General features: G+C 43.0%; 1 protein-coding gene across 1 annotated transcript; it reads right to left on the bottom strand.

Moving 5' to 3' along the window:
* Window positions 1-1,284: 1,284 nt before the first annotated feature.
* MTMR9 (myotubularin related protein 9) lies at window positions 1,285-18,990 on the bottom strand. The gene is made up of 10 exons (XM_075201209.1): window positions 18,677-18,990; window positions 17,831-17,939; window positions 17,248-17,373; window positions 13,729-13,902; window positions 7,535-7,752; window positions 6,289-6,450; window positions 5,654-5,795; window positions 5,000-5,220; window positions 3,155-3,306; window positions 1,285-2,012 (listed from the first exon to the last, which is right to left on the bottom strand). Exons 1-10 carry the CDS (start codon window positions 18,856-18,858, stop codon window positions 1,849-1,851), a joined length of 1,650 nt encoding a protein of 549 aa, XP_075057310.1. The 5' UTR covers window positions 18,859-18,990; the 3' UTR covers window positions 1,285-1,848.
* Between the last annotated feature and the right edge of the window lie 698 nt (window positions 18,991-19,688).

The raw sequence follows: 19,688 nt of genomic DNA, 5'->3' as shown, positions 1-19,688 counted from the left end.
CTTGTTGTTGATAGGACGGTGACTTTTCTTCCAAATTAACCGATTTTGGAGGGTTGTAATAATCTGTGCTGTGTGCTCCTGGACCCACAGCCATGACGTAACTTTCACTTGAATGTCATCTAGGTAAGGGTATATTTGTAAGCCTGTATTAGATGAGCTATATCTACTACCAAAACCTTGATAAACGTGCAGGGATCTTAACCATAAACTTGCCTCACCCCTACAGCCTGCAATATGGTTCTGGCTGACAGACTATGGGGTACATTTATCAAGCTACGGGTTTTGAAAAAGTGGAGATGTTGCCTATGGCAACCAATCAGATTCCAGCTGTCATTCTGTAGAAAGCACTAAACAAATAACTAGAATCTGATTGGCTGCTATAGGCAACATCTCCCCTTTTTCAAACCAGCTTGATAAATTTACCCCCAAGAGTCTAAGGAGTCCTCACACAGGAGATATTAAGCCCATAGCGCCAGGTTACCAACACACCTATAGCTACAGGCAACTCTCCATTTACTTATCCTGAGGGTTCCCGAGAAATCTCCCGTCCTTTAACAGATTAGCAGTTCTGCAGCTGCGTTAATCGCTGCGACTGTGTTCCAGGTAACGCATCTTGCTCCTTAAAAGGAAATAACTTACGTACACACTTAAAACTAGCTCGCCTTTATGCTGGTAGCTTCCATTCTTTAGTAATCAACTTTTTTATTTAATTAGTGAACATAAAATATTCTTCCAGACTTAAATGTTTGGCAGGAGAATCAGACATTTCCGCCATTTTCAAAGATTTTATATCTGGTCGTGGAAGACATGAACAGGTTCACGTACAGCGACTTGATGGCCTCACTGCATGACCTTAAGATATTCATATATTTCTCTCCACGGACACCAGACTTCAGCCTTGGATCCTCCTCGATAGGGCCGTAGGTGGGGGCAGTCGCTAGTTTCCCGTCCTGAACCCGGACCTGCCGCTGTCCTGTAATTGCAGTATATAATTCTGTTGTAAACTTCTTTCCTATCAAGCCTTAATCAAGTATAAGGTTTAACCTTCTAGTACTAACGGCCATGGACGGATTTAACCATGCTTCAAAGACCATTTCAATTTTAGAATGTGATTAATCTTTATTTTTGTTTTATTTATTCTGTAATGCTATTCAAAGCTATTTGCTATTCTCTCTCTCTCTACTCGTCTACTTCTGGGGTAAATGAATCACTCAAGACAGGGGAAGCGCACTGGTCCGATACAAAGTAGAGCTGCTTAGAGCGTTGTACAGAAGAGTCACCTGCTGGATTGACAGAATCACTTTATGTACATTTCACAATTACATACGGAAACATAACAGAAGAAAACAACTAGAGAGTTAATTTAAACCTTAGTGCAAAAATGACCTTTTGAGGGTAGCAGTGTGGCAAGAAACCAGGGCCCTTGTAAATGAGTTTACACTGCCCCCTGGTGGTAGATTCAGTATTAATCACAGAAATACAGTTTAGACAGAAGTAGGCTAAAGTGTAGCACACGTCTAAGGCCCGATGGAGGAGACACACGCGTCAATTCATCAACAAGTAGTGCCATAACGGAGGCATAGAGTGCCAGGATGATGGGTACACCTTACGTGACTATCTTACGCACAGGTTCAAAGCGCGGCTCACATGCAGAGACGCCATCACGTCACGTCACTCGTTGGTCCATAATAACAGGTTCTTTAGTATAAATGGAATTCTATACCGATCGCTCCAGAGAAAACTGTAGTGCATGCATAAAAGATAGTGTAAACAAGTAGCCCTTTCCAGGGCAGTGGGGTGGACAAGCACAATTGCAAGGGGTGAGATAACGGGCAGACGACATCCGCGCTATGGGGTCTCGAGTATCCCGCCCTCTGTCTCCAGTTCGGCTAGCTGCCTCCTTAATGCGTTCACTTTGACCTGCAGTTCCTTGTTGTACTCTATGATGTGGATCATCTCTTCATTGGCGTCTTCCAGGTACTTAGTGGATCTATTCCAGCGCAGGAACACCCCTAGGAATTAAGAGAACAAAAAGTTAGAGGCATGTGCATATACACCTGTATAAAAAGAACGGATACTTGCTGCATCCATTATGGAAGCAATCCAGCACTTACGAAGGCTGCACTTTCTAAGTTCTAAAAAAGAGCAGCATGTAACAACCACCCAATTGTGATATATTGTGAACAGCTTGACACAGTATTAATGCAGGAGTTTAACATCAAAACAAAAAACAAATTGATATAAATACAGGGTGTGTGAATTATCTGATCGGAATTCTTGCAAATCAGTTTAATAAACATTTGGGTTTAGAACTGTGTAGGGAAACAGACGGTCGGGTAATCCTTGTCGGGGTAAGTGTTATTGGGTTTGTGGTAGACGGTGTAATGACCACCACCGGTCTAAGTGGGAGGGCAGGAGTGGACGTGACCTGTAGTGGGTAGAGTGGACAGATAAAAGCGTCAAATCATATTTTACTACATCTAGGTAGCAGTTTGGGTTCTATTACAGGAACAATGGCACAATATCTGTGGCAGCTATGCCAAACTCAATTGACACAGAGGGCCAATAAGTGAATAAAACTACAATTTCCACAATGGCGATAAAACAAGGCCACAGCTATTTTTTGTTTGATGTTTTAACAACCAGCAGTAAGAAAAATCAATGAATAAAACAAACAGGTCCTAGGAGGTAACTGGACAGGACTTAAGCCAGATTGACTACTTAAAACGGAATTCAGGTTTAATTCTGCCGATTTTACCTTGGGATCAAGAGCCCAACTCAAGATTACACTTCTGTCATTTGTAGATTTCATTTAAGCATTTAGATGTTGAAATGTACAGATTCTACCCAAAAGCACCATAAATATCGATGGTCACATGGGAGCTGAACTCTGAAGATCTGTTTCCAGTTTGTTGGCTGAATCTCAGGCCAAGCTAATACATTATATGGGGGCCTCTTAGTACAGCCAACACGTAAGCACAAAAAAGGTAAATAGTGATCCAGGTCTAACAGTCATCTGGCATTTTTAATCTGATATTTCTTGGGCTTGTGTTGGGCCACAAACGCTGCCATACAGGGGTACTTTTCTCTATATCGCTGGTGATATTACAGAGTTCAGTACAATCCATACATCTTGTGTAGATAACAGAATTACCTTCCCACAGCTGCAGACTCTGGGGGGCCACGGACGGCCAGATCACCAGCCCGTTGGCTTCGAAAAGTGGATTAGTGAATCTGTGGATCTCTTTAGGTTGGTTCACCCAGGACCAGAGAGACATGGTCTTCTGCTGTAGCTTCAGCTTACTCCTATACACAAACAGACTTCAGTTAATACATTATACAAACCTAACTATTGGTACATGTAGAACGGACAACAGGGTCCCGGACTTAATGCCTGTACGCCAGGCACTTAGAATATCACTGATGCTACGATATTTCGAATTATAGTAATTTACAGAACATTCATCGTTATGACGCATTTATCCTGGATACAAGCAGTAAAGGACACAACCAGGCTATTTGAAGCTTACACACGGCACAATTTGCCACAATTCTGGTGTGTTTTAAGGCCTCCAAAAAGATTGTTACGAATAGGAGGTAGGGACCTTAACCATCTAGGAACCTCATCCATGTTACGCCATTAATTCTGCCTTTTATTTAGTCAGTCGTAATAAAACGCAGGATTAAGAACCATTAAGAGATTCCGTTGTGTTAAACAGAATAACGTTTCTAAAGCTCAGTGGCCTCTTTTTACACTACTAGATTGCTGCTGAACCTGCCTCTCTCTCCTACAGGAATGAAAGTGAAACAGGAGACCAAAAAGATCCAATATCTGCAAACACTTATCCCTCAGTCTCCTGTTTCATTACCGTGCCCGGAATCCATACGATCCATCTTCCAGACACACAATCAGTAACACACAGCGCTCAATGTCAACTCAGTATCCCCAGTGAACGAATTCCATTTGGGACTACTATGGAAGTCTGATGCCATCATTGTGGCATCAATGACGTCCTAAACAAGGCAGTTACTGAATGTAGGTCTCCTCTGCCCCTTTCCAATTAGAGGTCACTTGCAATAGTAATCTAATGACAAGTTTCTGGGTAAAATAGTAATTATCAGCCAGGCAGCCTATCCCTTCCAGACTGAACCGCAGGCTCTAAAGTTACAGCCCCAACAGTTGTGAACCGCGCAGGGCATACACAGCCGTGAACCGCGCAGGGGATACACAGCCGTGAACCGCGCAGGGCATACACAGCCGTGAACCGCGCAGGGCATACACAGCCGTGAACCGCGCAGGGCATACACAGCCGTGAACCGCGCAGGGCATACACAGCCGTGAACCGCGCAGGGCATACACAGCCGTGAACCGCGCAGGGCATACACAGCCGTGAACCGCGCAGGGCATACACAGCCGTGAACCGCGCAGGGCATACACAGCCGTGAACCGCGCAGGGCATACACAGCCGTGAACCGCGCAGATCTTCTTTCCCTGGTAAGGTGAAGCTTTGTACCCCAGCTACCGACTGGCAGATGTATTTCCAAAACAAAAGACACCTACATATATACCTCTATTACATAACATAGCATTTGGGGGCAGCGGAGTCCTTTAGGGAAAAACTCTGCAAGAGGTTGATATCGCCTGTAAATAACTAACAAAAGTGGGTACTTCTTCAACAGGTGGAAGTATAATATACAAGTGTATTGTTTATGTAGAACGATGTTTTGATTTGCTCATGAAACAGAAATCACAGTGACACATGTACATGAAATGTAACATTACGTATATACAGAGACATAGCTGAATAAATATGTATAAATTTGTGATAAAAGTTCCAGTAAATTGTTTTCTAAAGTGACATTTATAGAAGTGTTATATAAAGCCGATAATGTGCAGCTATGTATTACTTCCGATACTACAACAGATGGTGGCTCGGAAAATAGTACGGTATTTAATGGTCATTAATGTGCTCCAAGTGCTCTCCTAAAACAAACTGACCTCTCAAACTCATTGTTGCCCAAGAAGGTCCCGAACTGAGAGGCGTAAGCGTGCTCGAAAAGCGTGACGAGAAAGCGCTCGTTAAACTGGAAGGAGCAGGGGAACTGGCGGAGGATCTGCCACACGCAGTCCAGGAACAGGAGGAACGTGGGCGCCTCCCACTTCTGCTTGCCGTTGGAGTACGCGGACTGCGCACAGCGGTGCTGGAATGGATGGCCAGCCTGGGGACACGGGACATAAACATAATATTACAGGCTATTCCACCTTCAGATGATTGGCTTGTACATGCCCATCGCCAGCAAATACCAAATGCATTTCCTTCTGTACATTCGAGTAAGGTCTTTATATTATCCTGGCAGATTTGTCGACTTCTGCCTCCCTTGGGTACAGCACAGAACTACTCTCTGCATACAGTGGTATGTGTGTTGTATCCAAGGTCAAAAAACAAAACAAACTACCACTGAACATTAAACAAACAAATACAATCTCCCGACACATCATTCTAGTCCAGCCTTGCTATTTCCGCCTGTATTCCATGCTGCAGCTATGAAGCTACCAGAGATGTTTACAGAACAGAAAGTAGAATCAGGCTCCTTGTCTAGCTATACTATTATTACTCACTTTTATATACTATTATATATTATTATTACTCACTTGTAACCACTCCTTCTCCACCAGAGCCTCGAACCCACGGATGGTCCTGCACTTGGGGTCCAGAATGATTTGGGCCAAAGACGCCACCTGTAATGTGGAATCCATACCCTCCGATCCATGGACCAACACGGAAGCCCCCTCCCTGTCCCGGAAATAGGATTTGTTTGTAAGTTTCAATAAGAATAATAAAAAACAAACACGTATTATTTAATACAGATAGATTGTGAACAAGAAACGTGAAGCCACATCACACTGTTTTCTATAAAGGTTATATTCAGTAAAAATGCTAAGTATTGTACATGTAACCGATACAAAGCCAAGGGCTATATATAACTGCAGTGACCATTTAAGCAGCACAAAATTAAAACTAAATGTCTGACTACTACCGATGTACTAATGTGGGGGAGAAGAGTAGCTGTGTAAAACCCAATCAAAAGGTCGGACATAATATAGAATTCATTAGTTAGTGAAATATAGAGGTCATTGTGCTCCTGACATCAACAGAAGCGTTGGGCGAGATCAGTCATTTTAAAGACACATTTGATACCGAGTGCTGGGGTCTGACCAGCCCTAGTTATTGGCATTCTGGTCTTTACCACTAGACAGCTAGTCCGCATAGCGACACCTGTCCTCACCGGTCGATGCACTGGGCCGCCAGGCAGGCGGTGGTTAGGATCTCCTTAATGTGACTCAGCCAGTTGGAGGCCTCCAGTTTGCTCAGCCAGCGGTCCATGTTGTGGGACTGGTCGTTACAGGCCTCCACCAGCTTAATCATACTCTCCTGCAGAATGTGGAATCTACAGAGAACAAACGTAGGAAATAGGAAGAGTACGATAAATACATTATATGCAACATCACTAGATCTATAAAGGGAATGTTCAGCACAGTCCAAGATGGAAATTATACAAAAATTATATTATATATATATATTATATGAAGACAACGGGACCTGGATTATATAATATCCAGGTCCCGTTCTCTTCCTCGGTACTTCACTTCTACGGACAGTACAATAAATAGATTCCAGGTGAGGCAGCACTCAAGGATTTAAGACAAATTGTAGTTTGTATCAAAAGGGTGTATTTAATCCATTCCAACATTTCAGTATAGTACTTTTCCTCAGGGACATCATGAAACGTTGTAATGGATTAAATACACCCTTTTGATACAAACTACAATTTGTCTTAAATCCTTGAGTGCTGCCTCACCTGGAATCTATATCTCTCTATATCTGCCCCAGATATATCCTTCCCCAACTACTAGAATTGCAGGATCCTATACCCTGAGCCCCTGTGAACAGCATCCAATCATCTTCTCTCCTCCATCGCTGGTGGGAGACCATCTCCAGATGTTTAGGGGAACCAGCCATATGACCCCCTGCAGTACTAGGCAGGGTGAGAAGTGCATAATAAATTAATAAATTGATACTTTAGAACAGGCTTGGGCAACTTATGGTTTATCATCTGTACTGGAACTACAAGTCCCAGCATGCACTGTCAGCAGGAAGCTGTAAGGGAAAACTGGAACGTTTACCTCCGCAGTAGCTAGAGAGACAGACTGCCCAGCTCTGCTTTACATAGGCTGGTGTCACACAAGTGAGTCTTTATTTAAGGATTCTGTCCTATTGAAATGAATGGGTTTTGCCTAGAGGGTGTCACACAAGCAGATTTCCTACTCTGCTAGCTGTAAAAAATAAAAAAAAAAAATAAAAAAATGCTTCTATGTTATCTCTCCAGCACTTGTCACACGAGCTATAAAAGCTGGAAAACTGCTTAGATGCAATGACAAACTTATCAAGCAGCCTTTTATTGCCAGCAGGTAGAGCTGCTTTTCCTAGTTGTTTGACTTCATACCCAGTATACACACAGAGAGTTTAGGTACCTTTCAATGGATTTGTGAATTCTCCTCCACTGTGGGTAATAGGCGTCCTGCTCAAAGCCACCTCCCTTAGCTCTAGCTTGCTGAGCCACGTTCAGGGTGCGAGTATCTATGATGTATCCCCGTTTCCCCGCTCGTAGAGTGGCGTTAATAAGCTTCTCGTCTTCCTTACAGCGCTTGCCGTTGGTTCCCGTTAGAGGCTGACTGCTGCGCATCATCACCTAGGGGGGAGAGCGCGTTACTACAGGAACAGGATACGACAATAGGACGCTGGCTGCAGAACACCAACGTAAACCTCCCTTATTATCACACGTAGAGCACTGACAGTGTGCAAGAGCTGGACACGGCCAGGATATTACAGCAGGAAGAGATTACCACAGATATACCCAGCTTGTATATTGTCATTATGCTCCACAGAACAATCTGTGACATGCTAACCACTGTGCTACAGTACTGTCTGCAAACATATCCGCCCAGCTCACCAGCTGTTGTGCAGCCACAAACATTAGCATGCCCATCAGAGCATGCTGGCACTTGTAGTTCCACAAGAGTTGAAGCCTTCTACAAAATAAACAGACGAAGTAGTAGACAGGAGAGAGAAAACTCGAGGGATAAAAGAGACAAAGATATTCCGTTTGCCAACTAGAAAGGAAAGGTGGAGATGTTGCCCATAGCAACCAATCAGATTCTAGCTATCATTTATATAGTACAGTCTAGGAAATGAAAGCTGGAATCTGATTGGTTGCTATGGGCAACACCTCCACTTTTCCTTTTAGAAGGTTTTGATAACTCTGCCCCTTAGACTGATAACTGTGATATCTAATGGGTAGGAATAGCAGACAAACCCGCATTAGTATACTACAGGTGTCACTGGCTCTCCAGATGTTGGGGTACTACCAGAAGCTGGTAAGACATGCTGGGATTTTTAGTTCCACAACAGCCAGAGACACACAAGTTGATTACCTCTGGTCAGCGGTGTATGTTTGCTGTCTGTGAACGAGCTAACACAATGAAACATGGAGCTGGTCCTGCTGGCATCCAGCTTACTACAATAACGATATCTGAATATTATCTGGGCAGCTGTGTCCGTGTAAGCATTGAGAAATAGTTAATAGGAGCAACAAGCGGTTGTGTTTTATGAAGGGTGACTAAACCTAAATGATAAAAGCTGATCTAGAATGAACAAGCAACTTGCAACATTCACAATGTTTAAACATTTCCATACCCAGACAGACAGTAAACTGTTCTACGCTGTGTGCAGCCATGTCATCTTCCTCCGTGAACGGATTTCTGCCATCAGCCATTTTATGCTGTACAGGTATAGCTCTCACTTACATACAGTGGAGTCAGCCATTTTGCGACCAAACCAGTATTTAAGAGAATGCAGTCCATCCATTCACTAAGGATTAGTGACACAAGGCTGAGGCGTGATGCACGAAGTGTCTTATACCTCAGATAGGTCACTAGTTTCTTGTGGAAGTGTTAGATTGCATCCTCATGAATGCAAGCTGAACCCACAAAATGGCTGACTGCCCTTATGTGACAGGAGCACTTCATAGGCCAATTCCAGGGACCTTCAGTAGGCTTCCTGACAGGAAATCTTAGCAAAATGGCCATGCCATTGAATAAAACGAATCCTCACATAGCTTTTATATAAAATGACATAGCGCCAGATTTAAACTTGCTCAGACGGGAACGGGTCACAGATCAGTCCTTCTCTGATCAAGCGGGCTCTGGTTGGAGGGTCAGAGGGGGACGGATGCGTAAACGTGAGGAGCTGAGCGTCAGTGACTGAGGGGGAGGAGTTAATGATCAATGGGCCAATCAAATGATGGGGTTAATGAGGCGACAGGGGTAAAGGAGCGAGACGAAGAGGACTGAGGTTGAGATAATGACGGATTATGACGTGGACTGAATGCGGTGTAATGTCTGTAATAAGGATGACCAGAGTGTAAAGTTGGTGTAGACTGCGTGCATGGTTCCCTATTCATTAGCGGATACCATATAGAAATATTTACAAATTCTCCTGGCTCCTAAATTCTAAAATATTTGTAAGGCCCTGCATTGGGTACATAAAGGATTAGGCAAATCTACATTAAACTCCTCATTCAGGGAGTGGTGCTAAAACAACTATTATATAGATACTATTAAATACAAATCAGTATATACAATTATCAAAACTCAATTAATTGTAACGGCATACCATTAAATTGCCATGAGTCAATTAGGTATAAAAAAAAAAAATAATTATATTATTTGTATTATTTTTTTGAATTGATTATTGTGATTTTGTGCATCATTTCAGATTGGGACGGAAGGTTACAGACAACGCTGCAGCGTGTGTGTGTGCCCGGCCATTATCTTCCAGCCAGCGGAGGAGAGAGCAGAAAATGGCTGCCGCACAGGAGAGCTGACAGGATGAACAGGAGTACGGAGCAGTGATTGATGAACTGATTAACAGTGCGCGGAGAGCCGGTCCTCAATCACTTTATTTACTGCTATAGGAGACGCTGCAGAGGGAGCCTCACGCTCAACTTGTCATGTTAAACAATGCAGTACTGGGGGGGGGAGGGGAAGGGGGGGAATGGACTACGCTACTGACACGTTGCATGCTTTCATGTACAGACGCAGCCACACACACACCAGCAGCCTCAGTGCGATCACAAACATCCAACATTAACACATCAAATTACAAATAAATGTTAATTTCATCAAACTTGTAACTGACAATATTGTCCTTTGATTTGACCTGTTTATGTAGGCGTCTGGTCCTTGCTGTGATTTCTATACCTCTCACTGTGGAACACTATCAAACGGAGAGCGGCTATGTAGCAAGTGGGTGGAGACAGACAATATGATGGACAGGTCACTTCCTCCAATAAGATCAGCAAACGAAATTCCTGAAATAATCTGTCCTGCTGTGAAAATTTATATTATCCCATTAATAACATTATGGTAAATCCTCAGCCATGAAGGACTTCCATCCTACTGCCTCAGTGAGAGACCTGCCTGCCAGACGGAGAAGGAACGGTGGCATCTGTGGAGAGGTCATTGGTTTCAGTGCAGCTCCAACCTATGGTCTCCAGGATGCCTATTGCCAGATACACAGACTCTCCACCCTTTTGGAACTACCACGTGCAGGACGATGCAGGACCGTGAAATTGTTATTGGCCTCATCAGCAGTGCCTCAGTGATACAAGTAAACCACACTTGGACTACCGCACCCCTGGCAAATTTGAGCAGGACGCTCTGAGACATTCTATTTAGTTGTAACAGAGGGACTGGCTCTTTCATTAGTGTGTGCTCCACATCGGAGAAACAGAATCAGCAGCTCTGCTGCCCAACGTTACACAAGGCGTGCTGGTCGGTATTTGGTGCACCCAGCCCTTCGTGTACCGATTCCACCGTTTCTCTTTTGCAGTCACTATGACTACAGAAAACACAAGGCCTGAGAGAGATCAGTAGGAGTCAGAGGGAGTCAATTTTGCTTCCCATAGACCAATGCAAGATACTGTATACACAACAGCATTCACAAGTTGTTACATCTGCAAATTGTTGTCAAAAGGTGATTAAGATACAGACACGTATCACTTTCTCTTGTGCTTTGCTGGATGTTACATAACCCTTTAAATGCACTAATATTTCCTCACTATGCCAGCTTCTGTTACTTTCCCATAACCTTTTGTTCCATCTAGTTTCTGCATCTGCTCCTCTTCTGCCTGTGTTACTCCACCTGGAATGAGATCAAAGTCCTTTCCCAATCTATATCCCCCGATTGTTTTGCCAATTGCCATTTTTTTGTCATTTTAATTATTTTTTTGTTTAGTTTAAACTATGCATCATAAGCAAACCAATGATACAGTACATTTCCATTAAAGAAGTCTAATCCTATTATTTGGACTCTTCAAATGGACAGAAATGCAAACGACAGCATTGTCCATTCATTAAGAAAGACGATACCACGTACATCCCTCACTACCAAACTAGAGTACCTGTGTAAATGAGATGCAGAGTATATTGAAACTATTGTAGGTACTTTACATAAACATGCTATGTGGGTCCAAGTACCTGTGACAAAACGAGTGTGATATGTGATTATAGCAAATACTTTTTATAGCCTTCTTTTGTTTCCCCAGCTCACCAGACTATAACTGCATTGTCCAATAACATGTGGTTAAGGGGACATTGTAATTCAATTTAAATATGTATATTGTGTATTATATATTGATGACTTGAAGTAATGTTATTCATTGTCCTTAAACTGAAGCCAGGAGGGTTATGGGTTAAGATCAGGTGGTGTCTAGGATACAGGTGAGAGGGCTTGAGCTGCATTCATTCTCCCCCCTCCTTTTTCTACAGGAAGCATGGAACAGCTGGGGACCCTGTGACATCACAAAGTAGTGTAAAGGGTTAATTTTAGGAGGGGCTCACTGCTACCTTATCCTTGGAAGTAGGGGAAGCCAATTAAGCATCAATTGTTCTCCTTAGGACTAGTCCAGACGTTCTGTCTGCATCCCAGCAGGGGGCTTCTGTGAAAGGATATCTCATCTCCACTGCCCTGTCCAAACCCCCTAGTCCTGCACTGGCCAATGGGGAAGTAGAATAGACGCAGGGGTTTGCCCAGGGAGGGGAAAGACTGTGGAAATTAGACCTGTGATATATAAGGAACAACTCCAGGGGGGAGGGGTGTTCATGCTTGGATTTCATTCAGGAAGGTGCAAAATGGAGTTTTGAATTGTCGTTTTCTAACTCGAGTATATATATGCAGCTGAGAGGGATCCATGGGTCATGAAGTCTGGACAGCAGGTGACAATATCTCCTTAAGTTATTGGGGTAAGGGACAGATGATGTGGTAAATCTGCCTGGCATTTATTTACTGTGTGTACATAATATTCTAGTGTTGTTTGTATGACAATAAATATACTGTTGTATTTTTATAACTGCATTTTGCCTGAGTGACCATACGAATCCTAGAAGGTACTGGGTAGCACTGGGCCAGATAAACCCGGTATCTTCACAGTACCTAATATACGCTTTACCTTGGCAACAGGAAGAGACTTAACAGAGGTGTATGTTATTTGGCGGGAGCCAAATAAAATACACCTCTCCCTACTCGACATCTCCAATCTGCACGAGATCTGCGTCTCCCTTCACTCTCATCACATCCTCCCATTCTCGGTTACAGGACTTTTTTCGGGCTGCACCTACTTTGTGGAATTCCCTCCCTCGCACAATAAGACTTTCCTCTAGTCTTCATAGCTTCAAGTGTTCACTGAAAATCCACCTCTTCAGACAAGCTTATGATATTCCTCAACCACCATCTTAATCTCCCTAGGTTACCCTATTACCATCCTCTACACTGGTAACGCAAGACAACAACCCTCTGACCAACATTGCAACACACACAGCCCACTCAATACTTTTACCTTTGCGTCCTAGCTGGTCCATTGTGCAATATGATGTAGCACATGCCCTTGTGTTTCAAACTCCCATAGATTGTAAGCTTACGAGCAGGGTTCTCTTACCTCTCTATCTGTATTACCCAGTATTGTTTTATTAAGGTTTGCTACGGAATTTGCTGGCGCTATATAAATAAATGATGATGATGAGCCACAGTGATATATATATATATATATATATATATCCGGCGTTCCACTTAATCACTGAACAAACTGATTTTTGTCCAATTTGGCCACACATGAGGAACATTACATTAGACAGATAGAATCGTTCATAAGCTGGAAAGAGTGACTAGAACTCATTGACACCATGCAGTATGTTTGGCCGATGGCTCCACAAACATTTTCCGATCAAATATTAAGGGTCCACACTATGCAGAAATAATAAAATCACAATCCACATACATGTAAGACTTCCAGGACATGTATCCATACAGGACAAGCTACTACCTAATAAGAAATCTAGACTAAGGGCTAGATTTACTAAGCTGCGGGTTTGAAAAAGTGGGGATGTTGCCTATAGCAACCAATCAGATTCTAGCTATCATTTTGTAGAAGGTACTAAATAAATGAAAGCTAGAATCTGATTGGTTGCTATAGGCAGCATCCCCACTTTTTCAAACCCGCAGCTTAGTAAATCTAGCCCCAAGTTGTTTGCCAGGCCGCTCACCTTTTAGGCTCCAAATTAGACTGTCAGCTCTTTGGAAAAATAAGCCGTACAAATAGTCACATACTTACCATACTATTCTTTTTATGGTAATAGCTGAGCACAGGGAAGCGTCCTCCTTGACGAAACGCAGCCACTTTGCGCAGGGACTCGTCGTCGATGGATGTGGGAACGGTGACGATCGGAGGGTAGGACGGGCAGACGGAGAAATCTCGATTCACATAACTCAGTCTCCAATCGTCTGTCTGAAAGAGAAGAGTCACTTAGGACCACGGGTCATAACGTGGCACTGGCGGGGCTTACGACCTATAGACAATTGGAAACAAAACGCTGATCTAATGTTACACTGCATTTAAAGAGACCTTTGCGGCACTACATCGACCACTACCAACGTTTAGTTGAGGGCAAAGACAGAGCGATGGTGAATAATATGGGGCCGTGATATCATTCTATGTTAACTGAGAACATGCAACAACAAAAAATTACACAGCTCACAAACTGTTTGTCACAACATTACCGAATCCTTACTTTTGGGGAAACATATCTAGAAACGCTATAATAACGTTATCTGATAAATAATGTTTGCTGTACAGATCTCTTATGGAGTTAAATAATTTGCACTCCTCATGTACAATTCAGCTTGCTGATCGATACAAACAAACAGTGGCCTGGAATGAACGTGTACCCGATTCTCGTGGAATCTTTATTGCCAGTTTGGACATATAGGGCCCGATTCATCAACAAACGCAAAACTAACGTTTTTTAATAAACGCCAAGGAGTGGATCTGAAGATATGTCTGTTGGTGAATACGGTCTAGGGCCGCTCTGCTCTAACAGACAATACACTGCAGGATACGTCCAATACAAATGTGGAACATAAAAGTCTCAAATCAACCAACAGAAAAAAAATTCCATTAATGTCACCTGTTAATAATATAGTCATTAGTGACAAACCATTAAAAACTAAAAAAATAAACAAAAACAAAAAAGGGATCCCCTCTATAAAATACATATATTAGGATGTTATTAATGTACATAAAATGCATTTTTACAATTGTTCCTGAATGCAAACTGGTGCAGGGGATACAACCGAAAAACACGTAGCTTAGAAATGCCCAAAGCTGGAATTGGAGGCTGCTACGTGCCCTCAAGCTTGGCACAACCTAAACACTGACTAGGTCCATACACCCAGTCTCCTCCCTTGAACTCGTAGACTGTAGTAAGGGTCCTTTGTGCTAGAAGATAAATTGTTGTGTTCTCTGGTAAATACTCTGGACATGCGCAGAGCGATTTACGCAATATACACCACGTATCAGTATTTACGTTCCTTAATGAATCAGGCCCATAGTTGGATATAATTGGAAAGCATAATAAAGACTAACAGAAGATAATTCCCATCTAGCAGTCTCTGGGTGACTGTGCCAAATCTCACACCAGTATATGTATAACAATCCTTCTAGAGAGCTCACCTTTATATAGGAGAGTACAGAATAAAAGCAGAAATCTGATTGGTTGCTGTGAGTTACATCATCTTTTCCTGTGTATCTATTTCCACATATGTCCCCAAGTCTGAAAGACTATTGTCTGCACGTAAACTGATCAGAGGGAAACAGGCAGAAATGCCTTAAACCCCTCAGTAGCGGACAAAGTGAGCGATATTCATGAGGAGCGTTGTACGTAGCAGTGAGAATATATAAAAACACTGAATGGTCTGCGCTACACAGAACAATATCCTACAGCGCACCTATATAGTAATGGATATGCTTTCTCAGCATCATGGAACATGCTGGCGCTATATAAAGAAATGTTCCTAAAAATAATATTTTTTTTTTCTTTAATCAGACTCGCGGATGTTCTATAAACTTATTGCAAAATGGTCTAGTTTCACAATTCAGAGCACCGGACCCTGGTTTTATACAAGGCAATCTGTGTCTGTCTCATGTTAGTCATCTGGACACAACCAACAGGGGCAGAGATGAAGAAACACAGGAATTACTAATATCTGGGGACGGGACAAGCTGGTTAATACGAGATAAACAGATCTGTTTTATTCTCTTCATTTCCCAATGAAAATTATTTAAAAAAAGGGTTTTAATTTACAAGAAATGGAAATGGCTGTGTATATTTGATGGTATTCGGTGCGGACAGAGATCCTGACAATCAAACTGTCCCATCAGATTTAAAGATAAATAAAATTATGGTTTTCTGAATGGTATAAAAACAAACTTAAGCTGCTGTGTCAGTTAAACATCCTTCCTCCATCTGCAGATAATCCACCTGTTTATAAAAGCCTCCCAGTCCTCCAGATAACCATGTCACCCTCGTTCATCCTCCATCTCTCCCACTCTTGCTTCTTGCCCTCAGATCCTCTTACATTGGCTCACCCCCATGTGTCTCCGTTTGTCTGCCCCTTTAGATTGTAAGCTCTAGTGATCAGGGCCCTCTTCCCTCCTGCTCTCATTACATATAACCTCTGCTCACCAGCTACACTGCCCACCTCCTCCTTGGGCTCTCTGCCCATTGACTCCTCTCCTCTATTGTCTCTGCACCTCTTTCAGTGGCTCTAAACCTGTTAGTAGTGCCCACACTAATGGGCACAGGTTTCAGTCTGCGCTGAATATACCCCTTGTACCCCAGTAGCTGTGCAGAGAGTTGTAGTGTTATTTGTTTACTGTATTTTACAGTTATATCATGTACTGTCTTGTTGTACAGACGTCATGTGGCGCCCTGCAAATAAAGATTAATAATAATAATCTACTGGTGACATTCTGAATATTGCTGAGCAGGTACTAAACATTCAATAGAGGCACCTGCAAAGTGGCGATGTTAGATTGTCATTGGATGCCATGACTATCCAATCAGGGGTCTCGTTCTTACGGACACAGTCCGGATATCTGTGTAAGCTCCTCAGGACACGTGACTTGTTTCACAAGATTCCTCCTGGGATTGTGCAATGAAAAGTCAAGTGAACGATCCTCACTGGATCTTAAATCAAGGAGACTAGACTAGGGGTAAAAGTCCCTTTAACGATGGTTTCCATGTAAATAACATTGTATGACCGCTCCAAACTGTGTCCTTGTATTGACCAAGCTCAAACGGCATCCAGGATGTTGAATGATCTATTTTTACACATTCACAACCTGTTTTGACACTTGAGTGACTGATCTTCTGTGTTATCTGTAGCAATACTGCCGTTTCCTTCCACGTCTACCACACGGCAGCTTAGCCGGCTAATCTTTTCAAAACAGTAAAGGGGTGAGGTATACAGGGACCACCAGTAAACCCAATAACAACGGCACATCATAGAAAACAATAGACTTTTTTTTGTAGCATAAAATACATAACATTACAATATGGAGCCTATTAATTAATTTGTTTCCTCAGACGCTGGATAACTGCCACATATATTAATCCACCTCTGCGGGGAGGAGGACAGCCACAATACATGCATTATTAGTGTACCCTGAGCACAGGGATGATTAAGACGTCTGTTATACTCAATAATCACTCTTTAACGTATCAGTGAACCCTGATGGATCACATACAGTGGACACATGAAGCTGAGGTGCGCTAGGAACCGGACAACTCACCTCTGCGCTGAGGAGTTCAAACTCTTGCTCGGGAAGGAAAGAATGCCATCCGTCCTCCGTCACCTCAAACATGGGCCGATAAAAGAACGGATACATCAATGTGATAGAGTCCAGGGTGGATAAGGCCTACGGAGAGCACAGCAAAGTTACTGATGTATTTTTAGTTCTTGAAATAAAACTAAGTAACATCACACATTAAAACCAGTATAGCGCAAATCTGAGGTTTATTGAATATTTTAATATATATATATATATATATATTTATTTCAAAAAGCATCATTATAGAAGGTGTTTAGTACAGCGCTCCTTCCCCCAATGTAATGTATTTGTGGGGGAATTTCTCCAATACCTACAAGTATGTACCCAACGCTGTGATTTAAGTAACAGACGGCTTCTAACTGGACGACTGCAGCGTTCGGCCAATCAAAAGCAGTCGCTCGTTTCAACCACTGCGCTGGATGCTTTCATAGGTACAGATGTATCAGCAGCCACCAGTGTAGGGGGGCTGGGTTATATAACAATCATCCCAAGCTGTAGAGCACAATAGGAGGAATATACCTATATATGCATTGTTCTGTCTCACCTCAATAGAATTAGCAACGTTTAGAGATTCATCCATGCCGGTTATCTCCAGCTGTATGATACGCAAATCCTTACATTTTATGGTGATCGTTCCAGAAGAGCCAACAAACCTGTGGGGGAAAAGACGTTTAATACAATCTGTATATGGACAAAAAGACAATCATTTCTTGGACTCAATGTCACACTGATGATCAGGAGCACAGTACAGCCCATAACGTGCTCCATCCTGAAACGAGGGGACGGGACACACACATTAATTAAGGCACATGAGATAACTAAGCAAACATCTGACATGAAATAAAAAACTATGCACAATTAGTACTGTAATAAACTATTCAGTCCTATACACACACACAGTATAGACACGGAAGCCCTTGTATATATGTGTGTGCACAATATATATCTAGGTATAAACGGTATAGACACACACACACATATATATATATATATATATATATTTTACACACACAGTACAAATCCAGATGGCAGTGTGTGTGTATGAGTGCCCACGCACACTCTGACACATTAGGTGGCATTATACATATATGGACAGTGGGGGCATTACATACATTCACTATAGTCATGGGATGCATTATATGCATATGGCTGTACAGTATAAACAAAGGTGACATCATGTATAAGTATAGACACAGGTTACATTATGTATACAAGTATGAGTTTGTGCGAACAGTATAGACACAGAGTGACATCTATGGACAGTATAGACAGGTGATATAATTACACACAGGTGGCATATATATATATATATATATATATATATATATATATATATATATATATATATATATATATGCACAGTATAGACATTACACACAGGTGACATTACCTCTTGTCTATAGAGTCGATGTTGGAGTGCAGCAGCCACAGCTCCTCGCTGTTGTCCTGCCTGGAGCTGAGGATCAGGTGGTGACCCGTCAGACACAGGGTCCCGCCCACTTGCGGGTGGAAGGGCCTGTGCAGAACCACCTTATCCACCCTGGGGGTCTTGATGAGCTCCGCAAACTCCATCGTAGAGACAGCGGGAGGAGGACACCGGCGGACGTTACAGGCTGCACATACCGGGGAGCGGGGAGCAGACCGGGCCCGGGATCAGCGCTCCGTGTCCGCCTCCCTCCTGACTCTACTGCGCAGGCGCAACCACGGTCATACTACCACTACTTCGCAAGTGCGCATGCGCAACCATGCCCATCCCTAACCATGCTGCGCATGCCCACATCTGCGCGCTCCCGACAGAACTCCCCTGTTCCCGCAATATCACGGTCATAGTCACCCTGCAGCGGACATTTATAGGGCGCAGTCACTATGTGACATCCCAGAACTCCTGTCTGAGGCTCCTTCTGCTGAGCTTATTCCTGTATATTGCACTGTTATGGTTCCTGCTGGTAACCGCAGCTGGCGCTAGGTGGCGCTGTGCTAGCAGGTTACACAATGGAGAGTATAGGCACTTGTGGCAGTATAATAACTGTGTTAAGGTTCTTGCTAGTAACCGCAGTGGTCGCTAGGTGGCGCTGTGCAGGCAGCACCATATTACACAATGCAGAGTATAGGCACTCATGGCAGTATAATAACTGTTATGGTTCTTGCTAGTAACCGCAGCTGTCGCTAGGGGGTGCTGTGCCTGCAGGACCATATATTACACAATGCAGAGTATGGACACACAGGGCAGTATAATAACTGCTGGGGGGTTGCCCCTAACAGTAAAGATGAGTGCCACACTTAGATGAACTTGGGGGAACTATATCATGACACGTTCACTGAATATAAATATTTTATTTTATTTTGCATTTAACATGCTCATCACTGTTAAATTGTGAAGCTCACAGATTAAGGGGTCTGTT

Source organism: Mixophyes fleayi, chromosome 3 (assembly GCF_038048845.1).
Source record: "Mixophyes fleayi isolate aMixFle1 chromosome 3, aMixFle1.hap1, whole genome shotgun sequence".
NCBI classification, from domain to species: domain Eukaryota; kingdom Metazoa; phylum Chordata; class Amphibia; order Anura; family Limnodynastidae; genus Mixophyes; species Mixophyes fleayi.
This window is presented reverse-complemented; position numbering and strand designations above follow the sequence as displayed.

Coding starts and splice junctions, on each gene's coding strand:
- MTMR9 (XM_075201209.1), bottom strand. CDS start 18,858: ATGGAGTTTGCGGAGCTCATCAAGACCCCCAGGGTGGATAAGGTGGTT. Junction 17,374..17,830: donor ACGTTGCTAATTCTATTGAG/GTGAGACAGAAC, acceptor TGCTCTCCGTAG/GCCTTATCCACCCTGGACTC. Junction 5,796..6,288: donor GCGGCCCAGTGCATCGACCG/GTGAGGACAGGT, acceptor TTTCCGGGACAG/GGAGGGGGCTTCCGTGTTGG.